Source organism: Pelodiscus sinensis, chromosome 28 (genome assembly GCF_049634645.1).
Source record: "Pelodiscus sinensis isolate JC-2024 chromosome 28, ASM4963464v1, whole genome shotgun sequence".
NCBI lineage: Eukaryota > Metazoa > Chordata > Testudines > Trionychidae > Pelodiscus > Pelodiscus sinensis.
In genome coordinates, this window is record NC_134738.1 from 4,330,201 (window position 1) to 4,342,265 (window position 12,065).

General features: G+C 56.5%; 1 protein-coding gene across 1 annotated transcript in view; it reads left to right on the forward strand.

Annotated features, from left to right (window-relative positions):
- Window positions 1–463: 463 nt before the first annotated feature.
- Window positions 464–12,065, forward strand: part of DBNL (drebrin like) — a 33,641-nt gene continuing 22,039 nt past the window's right edge. The window contains exons 1-3 of the mRNA XM_075911090.1: window positions 464–615; window positions 1,755–1,810; window positions 10,525–10,637. Coding sequence (XP_075767205.1) covers window positions 533–615; window positions 1,755–1,810; window positions 10,525–10,637 — 252 coding nt within the window. The 5' untranslated portion in view covers window positions 464–532. The remainder of the gene's footprint in view (window positions 616–1,754; window positions 1,811–10,524; window positions 10,638–12,065) is intronic.

Sequence of the window (12,065 nt, forward strand, 5' to 3'; positions counted from 1 at the left end):
GAGTTGGGGCTGTCTGTGGTGTTGTAGCAAACGCTGTGGGGGGCTACAGACGGTGTATGGAGGGTGTCTATGGGGGTGGTTATGGGGTGCCGTGGGGGATACTGTGGGGTGTTGGGAGTCATGCGGGGGGAGTCTGCGGATACTATTGGGAGACACAGGGGTGTCTATGGGGGCGTTGCAGGGGCTGTACGGGCTGGGGCTGGGGTGTCTGTGGGGGATGCTGTGGAGGACATAGAAAGATGTGGGCTGTGAGGTGGGGTTTGGGGGTGTGTGAGGTGCCTGGGTGGGGGGGGCTGAGGGGCGGAGATGGGGGTCCTGTGGGGGGGCTTTGGGGTGGGATTCGGGGGGGGCTGTGGGGTGCCTGGGCCGGGGGGGCCGTGGGGCGGGGATAGGGCCCTGCGGGGGGCTGTGGGGCAAGGTTTGGGGGGGCCGTGGGGCGGGGGGGCTGCGGGGGGCGGGGAAGGGGGAGTTCCCGCCCCTCGCCCCTCCCCGCGCGGCCGGGCGGGCGGAGCCGGAAGGCGGCGGCGGCTCCATGGCGCTGAACCTGAGCAGGAACGGGCCGGCGCTGCAGGAGGCCTACGGCCGGGTGGTGGCCGCGGGGAGCCCGACCGACTGGTGAGGGGCCGGCCCCGCCCCCCGGGACCCCCCCGCCGGGCCCCGCCCCCCGGGGCCCCTGAGCCCCCCGCCCCCCTTATTCCCCTGCCCCCCCCGGGCCCCGCCCCCCGGGGCCCCTGAGCCCCCCGCCCCTCTTATTCCCCCCGCCGGGCCCCGCCCCCACCCGCCCTCTCTGAGTCCCCCGCCGGGCCCCGCCCCCCTTATTCCCCTGGCCTCCCCCCCCGCCGGGCCCCGCCCCCAACCTCCCTTCCCCCACCCGGGCCCCCCTGAGTCCCCCGCCGGGCCCCGCCCCCCTTATTCCCCTGGCCTCCCCCCCCCGCCGGGCCCCGCCCCCAACCTCCCTTCCCCCACCCGGGCCCCCCTGAGTCCCCCGCCGGGCCCCGCCCCCCTTATTCCCCTGGCCTCCCCCCCCGCCGGGCCCCGCCCCCAACCTCCCTTCCCCCACCCGGGCCCCCCTGAGTCCCCCGCCGGGCCCCGCCCCCCCTTATTCCACCGGGCTCCCTCCCTGCCCCCATCTCCCCTTTACCTACCACCTCTCTGCTTCATTCCCCCCAGCAACCGGCCCCGCCCTCAGCAGCTCCCCACGGGGTCCCCCTTAGCGCCCCCACCCACCACCTGCTGGGGACTGGCCCTGCCCCAGGAGGTCTGGCTCTACCCCACTGCTCTCTGCCCCAGGGCCCCCCTGCACCCTCCCCCCAGCCCAGAAGGGTTTGCTTCCTCTTGCTTCTGCAGCAGGGTGCTGGGTGGGGGGCCAAGGCAGGACTGAAGGAGATGGAGATGCAGGGGGGTTACCGGGTGGGGCGGGGCTTGGCACTGGCTGTGGGGCCTTGGGGTGGGGGAGACGCGTGTGTTTTGCATTAGCTTAGAGGGCGCTGGGCATGGAGCGGGCCTGAGGGGTCAGTAGGAGGAGAGGGCTGTGTGGGCGTGGGCCAGCAGCTGGGTTGGGGCAGGAGACAAGTGGGGAAGGGGGGGTGACAGGAGATGGGGCTGCATAGCGGGGGGTAGCTTACGAAGCAGAATGGCAAGGAGGGGGCTTAGCATCCGCTTCCGGGAGGTGGCAGGGGGTGCAGCGGGAGGCTGGCCTGGGGAGGATTAATGGTGCATCGGTTGCTAAAATGTCCCCCCATGCTGTATTTCAGGGCTTTGTTTACCTACGAAGGCAACAGTAATGACCTGCGCGTCGCTGGCACTGGCGGTGAGTGTCTTCAGAGAAGGCCATCCCGGCACGCGGGGCAGCTGTGTCTGTCGGGGGTCCGGATGGGTGCTTGTTGCTGAGTGTGTGCATACAAGGTGGCATTGTTTAGCGTGGCAGGGTCGTGATGCCTGTTCACGTGCATTACCCAGTGCTGGTTGTTGATTTGGAATAGCTCCGGGAGGGAGGTTCTGCCCCAACTTTACCCCAGCTGCTTACCAAAGGGCATCTCTTTCTGGGCCTGCAGTCTCAGCCCATTGCTGCTTGCTTGGTCTCGTGGAAGATGTGAAGAGCCCTGAATTAGACCCCAGGACACGCACTATGGGACGTAAAGTGGAAATGCACCTTCAGTTTTTCAGTGGTCCAATAACAGTGCCAGGGGGATGCTTTTCTAGTGCAGGATAAAAGCAGAAAGTGTGGCAATTGGGCGGGGACTGTGCTGTCACTGATAACATGAAGCCAAGTTTTGATGGCTCTTAAAACAGCCTTGTCTCGTTTTCTTTTCCTTCCCCTTTTGTGGGTTTTTCTGTTTTGTTTTGTTTTTTAAAGAAACTTGAGAGAGACCATTCCTCTTTTTAACTCATCACAGTTCAGTTCACTGCTGTTGTATTTTAAATATAACAGGACTAGGGTTAGTACAACAGACAGGTAGCACAGGATGACTTGTGACGATCGGTCTGATTTACCGATCATATAGAGTATTTTCTGTTGCTGGTTTTCCCCATTACATGTGACCCTTTATATCTGGCTTGTTTTCACACAAAAATATACTAATTTACAGCTGCACCAGGGTGCTTAACAGCCGTCCCACCAACACATCTTAAAAGCAAGGAAATAAGTGTTTGCATCATCTTGTCGATGCTTGATTCATCAGTTTCCTTTCCCAGCCTCATACTTTCCTTTCACGTCCCCCATATCACCACGTGCAGCAGCTAACCCACACTCATAAGCAGCCAACATGGCTGGCATTCAGACTACCAGAGTCAATGTGACCTTAAGAAATTGATCATAGATCTGTGTGTGGGTTCGAATTGGATGCAAAATGGTGTTGCGCTGTACAAGGTGACTGAATGATAGTTTTTTGGTCTTGTTCAAGAAACCTAGGAAGAGGTGATACCAGAAACAGCTGCAGGGTTCCAGGCGTGATAGTTTTATGTAGAAATTTGCAGAACTAAAATCTGCCTTGATGTAGTGTGTCTGGTTAGAGGGAAGGCTATATGCGGCTGCTGAGGAGGCGAGTAGAGATACAAGGGCCGTGGGTGGTCGAAGAGTAGCATTTGAAGTTGACAGTGAGTGGAGCACAGATAGCATGTTGAATGACAGAGTTGCTTATTTTCCTTGCTTTTTAAAGTTCATGTAGCTAGGAACCTTGGCTCTAGATTAAAGAGTGTTTTTGTTTCAGCAATTTGACAGGTATGTAATAAACGTGTAGATGGCTGTGGGTAGTTACTCACACGGATCACTATCAACATATCCTCTGCGCACTGGGGCCTGAATGTCTCCTATGCCCTCCACACATCTGTGATCCTCTTCTGTTTTCTCACACGCACATACCCCCTGCAGCTCTGCTCCCTCCCATAAAATGGCCAGATTTTAAACATTGACACGGTCCATGCATTCCCGCCCTGAGGCCATAGGACACTGTAGTGGGAGTCCAGTCGAACAAGCCTCTTCCTGTCGACCAAACTAAGCCTCCCCGCTGGAGAACAGCAGGTTTGTCTGAGGCAGAAACTGCTTAACTGTCGACTCCGTGAACTCTCGCTCCCTTTGTCCCGGCCTTGACAGGGACAGCAAGAGGGGCAGGCAGAGGGGGTTCCATGGCGCTGGTGGGGCCTCAGTAGAGGAGCTACAAGGTCTTCACTCAGCTTCTCCCTCCCACGGCTGAGCAGTCGGCCCGGGAGCCTCCTCCAGAGATTTAACTGCTTGGGGCGGGGAAGGAGCCAAGGAAGCTGGGAGCAGACTGAGTTTCCAGCGTGCTCCTGGACCCCACTTTTCCCAGTGTGATTTTCATGTGTCCTAATTTTAGGCGTCTCCCCCGTCCCATTACATTCCTGTCCAGATAGAAGGATAATTGTCTTCATTTCCATGCGGGAAAACGCGTGTAAAGGATAATTGTCTTCATTTCCATGCGGGAAAACGTGTGTAAGGAGAAGGACATCCCAACGTTCTGTTTGGAATGGGGCCCAGGGAGCAGGGCCTCCGGACCGAAGACTCCGGCGGGTCACTTCTCAGGCCAGCTCTCCATCCCTGCCCCACGGCCAGCCTTCGTGCTTGGCTCCTCGCATGTCTCGGCCGCTAGCTGCCTTTTGAGCCCAGGCAACCCCCTCATTGTCATTGTCATTGGTCCCAGGGTGCTTCCTGTAGCACGGTGTTACCAACAGGGCTGAGGTTGTGGGAAAAGAGGAAGGCTGAGGTCAGGCGCAAGACTGGAGCTCTCCTCCAGAGGCAGCTTGGCCTCGGTTGCTTTGAAAACGAACCAGACAAAGCTGAGTGGCTCTTTGGCCTTTCCTGGCCACCAGAACTTGAGGTGGGTGCAACCCGGGCTGGATTATCCAATAAGAAGACTAAGCACGTGCTTAGGGCACCAGCCAAGCAGGGGCACCAAAAAAAAAGAGATTTTTTTGGAAAAAATTTGATATTTCAAAAAAAGCATCAAAGTTGTCATCGTGGGAAAAGTCAGAACTCCGCAGAACGCCCTTTTTCTCAGCTGAAAAGAATATAAAACCCTCAGGGTGTGTCTAAACTACATGGCTCCGTCGACGGAGCCACGAAGATTTGTTTGTTTGGCAAAGGGAAATGAAACCGCGATTTAAATAATCGCAGCTTCATTTAAATTTAAATGGTTGCCGCGCTGAGCTGACAAACAGCTGATTAGCTGTTTGTCGGCTCAGTGCGCTAGTCTGAACACTCCCGCGCCGACATGAAAGCCCTTTATTGACCTCCCCAGTAAACCTCATTCTATGAGGCATAATGGGGAGGTTGATAAAGGGCTTTCAGGTCGGCGCGGGAACGTCCAGACTAGCATGCTGAGCCGACAAACAGCTGATCAGCTGTTTGTCGGCTCAGCGCGGCAGCCATTTAAATTTAAATGAAGCGGCGATTATTTAAATCGCGGCTTCATTTCCCTTTGCCGATCAGCCTAATCTACATGGCTCCATCGATGGAACCATGTAGTTTAGACACACCCTCAGAGAACAACAATGTGTCAGGACAGACTTGATTCACTTTCCCTATTGTGTATGGAAGCGGACGTGCTTCGTCAAGTCAGCTTCGATGAACGTATCCAGAATTTTGCAATCAGAAAATCTAGAAAGAAGCTATTTTAATTTCAGAAGACATGTCAGTTTTGTGTCATTTCGAAAAATACAATTTGATTTTTCAGCATAGCATTGGTTTTATTTTGAATTACATATGGGGGGGCACCATAATCTTTTCAGTGCTTAGGGCCTCTAAAAGTCTTAATCCGGCCTTGGTGCAACTCGTTGCATTTGATTTCAGACATTGAGCCCTGTTCTGTGTCTGAGACATGGTCAGGGTGAGTGCAAAGTTTGGTGGTTGTGTGTCGAGAAACCTCCCCGTCCAATTGAGAATGCCAAGACAGCTGCAAAAGGAGAATGTGCTGGGTTGGATCACAGGGGTTCCCTTGGGACTGTCACCCAGCATGCTCATCATACCACTGAGCCTGCCTACCCGCCCTTTGGGGCGCCCCACCACCCTGTCCTGCTGGGCCTCCCCTCCCGTAACAGTTCTTTACACTGAGTTTGATAACAAACCAAAGTGTTTTTATTAAGTATGAAAAGTAGAATGTAAGTTAGGGTGGGCAGTCTTAGGGGGCCACTCCAAGATTTGGTAAGTGGACAAGGGCCATGTTTTTCTATGGGGGGTGTGGGGTCTAGGATGGAGGTTGGGTGCAGAAGGGAGCTTGGGATAGGGCCCAGGGGCGTGGGGGTCTGAGAGGGAGTTGAGTGAAGGAGGGGGTTGTGACCTCAGGCAGGAGATTGGGATGCTGGGTCCTGGAGGGGATATGGATGTAGGAGAGGTTTCTGGCTTGGGGAGAGTTATACAAGGGGGGTGCAGTGTCTGGGAGGGAGTTGGGGTGCACAAGGGGGTGGGGTGTCAGAGGCAGGCTCTGGCCAGGAGGAGCTTACCTAAGCAGCTCCCAGCCAGCAGCTCAGCAGGACCCTAAAGCAGGCTCCCTGCCTGCCAGCAACCCCAGGCTGATCCGTGTGGTTCTCTGTCCTGTTCCCCCGCCCCCAGCACAATCTGTCAGCTCTCATTGGCCATTTACATAAAGCATATTCAAGGTATGCATATTCAAAACATATTTCCATTAAAAAGACGGGGTGTCGCGTCACAGGGAATTTCTAAACTTTACTTCTACGAAAGCTGGTGAATATTTTTCTGAGAACATCACATGGAAGATTCATTTGTCATCTGAAATGACTAGGCCGAATTTAGAGACTGAGTAGAACTACTTAATTGTGAGGAAAATCGGGATCAGTCCTGCTTTGAGTGGCAATCTAAATGCAGCCTTCACTCCGGAATTGCTACCAATGCCTGGTGAATGCTGTGTGCTATGAAAGTGCTTGGGCAATGCTTCAGGAAGGCTCTCTGATGGTGAAATTTTTCTGACATGTGAACACTTGATTAACACCCCGGTGTAAAGGTTGTACTCGTGGTAGCTTTTAGCAGTGCATTACAGCAGGAGTGGCATGATGGTTAGTGGTGCAATGTCGCACATTTTATTGCAGTCTCTTTTCACACTCCTGTTGCTTTCAGCTTCCAGGCTGAGAGAGGCAAGGCTTGGCCACTAAGCTAGAGGTGAATTTTCTTTTTCCTTTTAAAGTTTGAGAATCAGCTCTGGGCGAGAGGGGGCTACGCTCTCCCTCAATGGGAAGGCTGGATGAGATTTTTCAGGTGCCTCCCGGGGGCGGGGAAACCGAAGCTGAAATATGGCAGGGAAGGCCTTTGCGTAGCCTGTGAAAACGAGGTTTGAAAAGTGTGTGCTGCGCAAACGTGGCTGTTTCTCACTCGTATCTCTGCTGATGTAATGAAAAGGGAAGTTGAAGAGCAGCCTGGTTGCGCACGTGCAGCTAAGTCTGCCCGACAGGTGGTCCACATAAGCCGGTGAGCAGGGAACAAGGGAGAGTCCCTGTGCATAGGAGGGTGCCCTGCTCTGTTGCAGCTCAGGCATTTTGCTGGCCTCCAGCGTGTGCTGGGTGTTTTGCTGAGGTGTAGGCCAGTAGCTGTCTTGAGGCCGGTGCCAGGCACCTTCAGCCTGCACTGTTAATGAAGCATGCAACGCCCCAGAAAGCCCACGTTAATGTCCCCCTCCTTGGGTGTAAACTGCCTTCTGAGAGTCTTCGGCTAATCCAGCCCGTCTCTCAAACTAGACCATAGCACAGACTCAGCCCAAGCAAATTATTCGTGTGCAACCTACAACCGAAGAGCCACAGTCATGGTGAAAGTCTGCAGGAGGATGTGAACCACCTACACTTGCAGCTGATTTAGCTGCATACTGGCATGTGCCCTGTTACACCCATTCATCGGTCTGCTGGGGGTGTTGCTGGTGCCTGAGAAACCGGCTGTGCTGACCAGGCGCCCGGCCAGGGAGCTCGGGGGAAGCTGGCTTTCCTGTTTGTGTGCGCCTGGTCTCTTCTTTTGAGCTTGCTGCTGAAATGGGACAAGAGGAAGGAACATGCAGCTGGAGACTTTGCCAAGCTGGTCTCGCTTCAGGGTAAGCGGGAGCCCCTTCATAAGCCACGTCCGAAGAGGGGACCAATGTTTGTTTCTTAGCCTCTCTCCCTCCCTCCCTCGGATATGGGGTTCTCTGCTGTCTGTTATGTCTGTTTACGGTGAGAGTGGTTTCATTTGACTTACTTTTTATTTTAGACCAGGGTGGAGAATCATTTTTGCAAGGGGGGGGGGGGCACGCCACGAAGTTTGGTAAGTTGTGTCAGGCCACACATTTCTACTATATTAATGGAGGGGGCGGGGTCTGGGAGGGAGTTTGGGCTGGTGCAGAAATGGGTGAGGGGTGTGGGGTCTGGGAAGGAGTTTAGTGCAGGAGAGGGCTCCAAGCTGAGGAAGGGAATTGGAGGGCAGGCAGGGGTGAGGGGCCTGGGGCCACTTTGGGTGCAGGATGGGGTTCATCTGACCTGGGGCAGGCGGTTGGGATGCAGGAGGAGGTGCTCTGGGCCAGAGTCGCTTACCACATGCAGCTCCCTGCTGTTCCTTGATTCGTTAACTGGTGAAGCGTTAAGTTTAACCGGTTAACTAACTAAACGGGATCTTGCATCCCACCTCTGAAGAGGCCCTGCCTCTCCTGTATGATCCATACACCTGCCTGGGCTTGTGGGTTTAGATCAGCCATCTCCAACCTTTTTAACCACAGGATCCCATTAAGTACAATGTAAGATCTACCTCAAACCCAAATCCCCTTGTCCCACTTCCTTCCCGCCCCTTCTCTGAGGCCTCCCTCCCCCTTCCTCTCCCATCCTCACTCACTTTCACCAGGCTGGGGTAGGGGGCTGGGGTGCAGGCTCTGGTCTTGGGCCAAGGGGTTAGGTGTGTGGGAGGGGTCTGGCCTTAGCCCAGGGTGGAGGATTGGGGTCCAGGAGGGATTTCAGGGTGCCAGCTCTGGGAAGTTTAGGTGCAGGGGGACTCCCGTGTGGGGCAGGAGGAGGTTCAGGAAGCAGGCTCTGGCTGGGCACCGTTTAACGGTGACGGCGTCCAGGTGGTGGAGCAGCAGGGTGAAGGCAGGACTGGCCCTGCACCGTTCCTCAAAGCAGCTGGCATGTCCAGCAATGGCACCACGGGCCATGTGCTGCCCTCCACGTATAGGCACAGAGCCCACAGCTTCTGCAGGCCTCGGTTCCCCATTACCGATCAATGGGAGCCGCAGGAGCGGGGTCTGCAGGCCAGGACAGCATGTGGAGACCCCCTGCTCTGCCTCTCTCGGGCTGCAGGGACATGCCAGCCACTCCCAGGAGCAGCCTTTACCAGAGAGATGCAGACTCCAGCCACGCCAGGTTCGGCAGTGGAGAACTCACTGCTCAAAGAAATACATTTAAGCATAAGAGAGAAATGAAAATGATGAAATACACGGACCAGTCAAAACCCAAACTAACCCACTTTGCAAGCAGTAAAGAAGTAACAGCCACAACCCCCCCCCCCGTGTTGGGTCGGGAGAGGCGAGTGAAGGGGTGTGTGGGGGGGGGGGGGAGATGGGATACAGGAGTGGGGAGAGGAGGAACACTCTGACTTCAGCGACCCCCTCCCGCTTCCCTGCACAGCAAGCAGGAGGCTCCCAGGGGGGCAGCTGCAAGGCAGAGGGCAAGGGCAGTGGGGGCAGGGGCAACCGTAGTGTCAGCGCTTGATAACCTCCTGGCCAAACCAGTTGGGATCCCCTGTCAGAGGCTCCAAGATCCACCAGTAGATCCCGATCGACTGCTTGGTGCCCACTGGTTTAGACGGAGGGATCCCACCAGGAGCTGCGTTTGTTCCGCCTGCTCGTGGCCAAGCGGCAGGAGAGAGCCACCGAGGGCTGAGTCTAGGTGCAGGGACTATACACTTGCACAGAGAGGGCTTTCGTCGGGGGCTGTGCTTGTTCCGTGTGTGCCGAGGGCAGATTCCCACCAGCCGGTGCTCTGTCCTGGAGAGACCGGAAGTCTTGCCCTGGTTTCTAGTGGAGCCTGGGCGCTGGTTGAATCCAGACAAGCCTGGGGTGAGGACGGCGGGCTGGGGAAGCAGCTGGAGGGGATGGCGGAAGTAATATCCGCCCGTGTGACTGGAGGAGTACTTCTGTCATTCACTGGTGCTGGTGGCGCAGGGGGACTTGCTGCTGTTCGATTTGCCGCTCCGCTCCTCCCCGTCTGTGCCTGGCTAGGAGGCTGGACCGTTCCTTTCGTCATCTCAGACCAAGTCTGCGCTCGGCACGGGGCTGCGCCTTAGAGCATGCAGAGTCCGAAGAGGGTGCCATGGTTATCCAGGGGGCGTTTCGCTGGGAACAGGTGACAGCAGTGCCCTGGGTCAGCGCTGGCTGCCCACTGCTTTTGGCTCAAGGTGCTGGTGATGACCGCGAGAGTCCTAAACGGCCTGGGCACGGCCTCCCTGGGGGATCTCCCCTCTCCCAGGCCGCACTGCGGCTGTGGTCAGCAGGGATGCGCAAAAACCTGGATCCCTTTCAGTATTCTAAGAGGGGTGGCTGGCAAGTTATTCTCCGCGGGCTCCGTGCTCCAGACCGGCTCTCCCCACTTGGTCTGGGAGAGCTCCGCGGACTCTGACGACGGTCAGGGCGCGCTGCAAGAGGCGCCTGCTTGGCAAGGCCTCTGGAGGGGCCTGTGGACGCTGGAAGCTGGCTGCTCTCCGGCGTTCCTGTGGCCCTGGTGTCAGCATTGCTGAGGTTGGGTTGTATTTATTGTGTGGTTCTGTTCGGGGGCCTGGCTGGCGCCGGGGAGAGACGGCTTTGTTGTTTGTGCTGTCGCTGTGCTGGGAGGTTGGAAGAAGCCGCAGAGGCAGATGAACCCCACAGGCCCTGTGCTCGTGGACGCAGCACCGGGAAGGAAGGCGGCTGACCGTGCAGTTTTATTTTCTCCTCCGTTGGGTTCTTTCCCGACTCGTGCTGCCGGGTTATTTTGCCTCTTCTCGGGACTGCGAAGGTGGGGTCGATCCGCTCACCTCTCTCCCTTCCTCCCCCTGTGGAATTCACTGTGCAGATGGCGGCCTGGAGGAGCTGGTGGAGGAGCTCAGCAGCGGGAAGGTGATGTATGCTTTCTGCCGGGTGAAGGATCCCAACTCCGGCCTGCCCAAGTTTGTCCTCATTAACTGGGTAAGTAGAGACGGGCTGCTTCCGCTGTTCTGTGGCGCGTTAGGGCCCGTTTGAGTCTCTGCCAGATGGGAAAGGAGACACCCGGGAGCCAGAGATGCCAGCATCTAGGGAGCTAATGCCCAGAATGCCTCGGGCCACTATGAGACACATGCTCCTGCTGAGGAGTCAAATGAAGAAGATGGGGAGACTTTCCTAGGCCTTCTGGGGAGCTGTCTTAAGACCCTTAAAACTGAGTCAGACCGGTGCTCCATGTAGCCCACTGTTGGCTCCACCAGTGGCCGGCAGCAGAGTTCAGGGGGAGTTTAGAGACTAGAGCTGTTGGCGTGATCCACCCCCGTCTTCCCCTCCCAATTTCTGGCAGTCAGAGGTTTAGGGCTGTCCAGAGCATACCTGACCATAACGGCTAGCAGCCATCGATGGACCTATCCTCCAGGTGCTTTCTCTGGGTCTTGTTTGGCTTTGGCTGTCGCATTATTCCACAGCAGTGAGTTCCACAGATTAATCATGTGTCATGTGGAAAACCGCTTTCTTGTGTTCGTATGAATCTTGCTGCCTGTTATACTCCCAGAAGGGGCGGGGCCGAGGGAAGAAAAGGCGGGGCCCAAGGGAGGCTGCCCTCAGCGCTGCCCGGAACATGTTACAGCCCCTCCCCAGCCCTTAGCGCTCCAGCAACAATTTAAAGGACCCAGGGCTCCAGCTGCACTGCTGCCACTGTGGCAGCTGAAGCCCTGACCCCGCTGAATCGTTGGGGCAGTTGCCCCCTTTGTCCCCCCCCCCCATTGATGGGCCTGCGGGTGACCCCTGATTTTGAACTGTGGCAAAGGGTAAATAACACTTCACTGTTCCTTTTTTCCCATGCCAGCCATGATCTTATAGACTTCTTATCATCCCCCCCTCCCCCCCCCCAGTTATCTCTTGTTGAGCTGAACAGCCCTAATAGGACAAGTCGTGTCTGACCGACCTCACTGCCTTGTGTGATGAGAGAGCGGCTCTGTGAGCTAGGGAAAGTGGTGGATGTGAGCCTCGACCTTCGCAAAGCTTTTGATGCCCTCTCCCCAGTCGCCTGGCCAGCGTGTCAGCCAAGTTTGGCTTGGGTGAAAGGTGGCTAGAAGGCTGGCTGGATTGTCCGGCTCAACGGGCAGCAGTCAACAATTTGATGTCCAGTTGGCAGCCAGCGTCAAGCGGGGAGCCCTGGGTTTGGTCCTGGGGCTGGGTTTGTTCAACATCTTTGCTAATGATCTGGCCGAGGGGGAGGATTGCACCCTCAGCAAGTTCGCAGATGACTGTGCGGTGCCGGGAGAGGTAGAGACGCTGGAGGGTAGGCAGAGGGTCCAGAGTGGCCTAGACACATTGGAGGGTTGGGCCAAAAGAAATCTGATGAGGTTCGACACGGACAAGTGCAGCGTCCTGCCCTTGGGACAGAAGAAT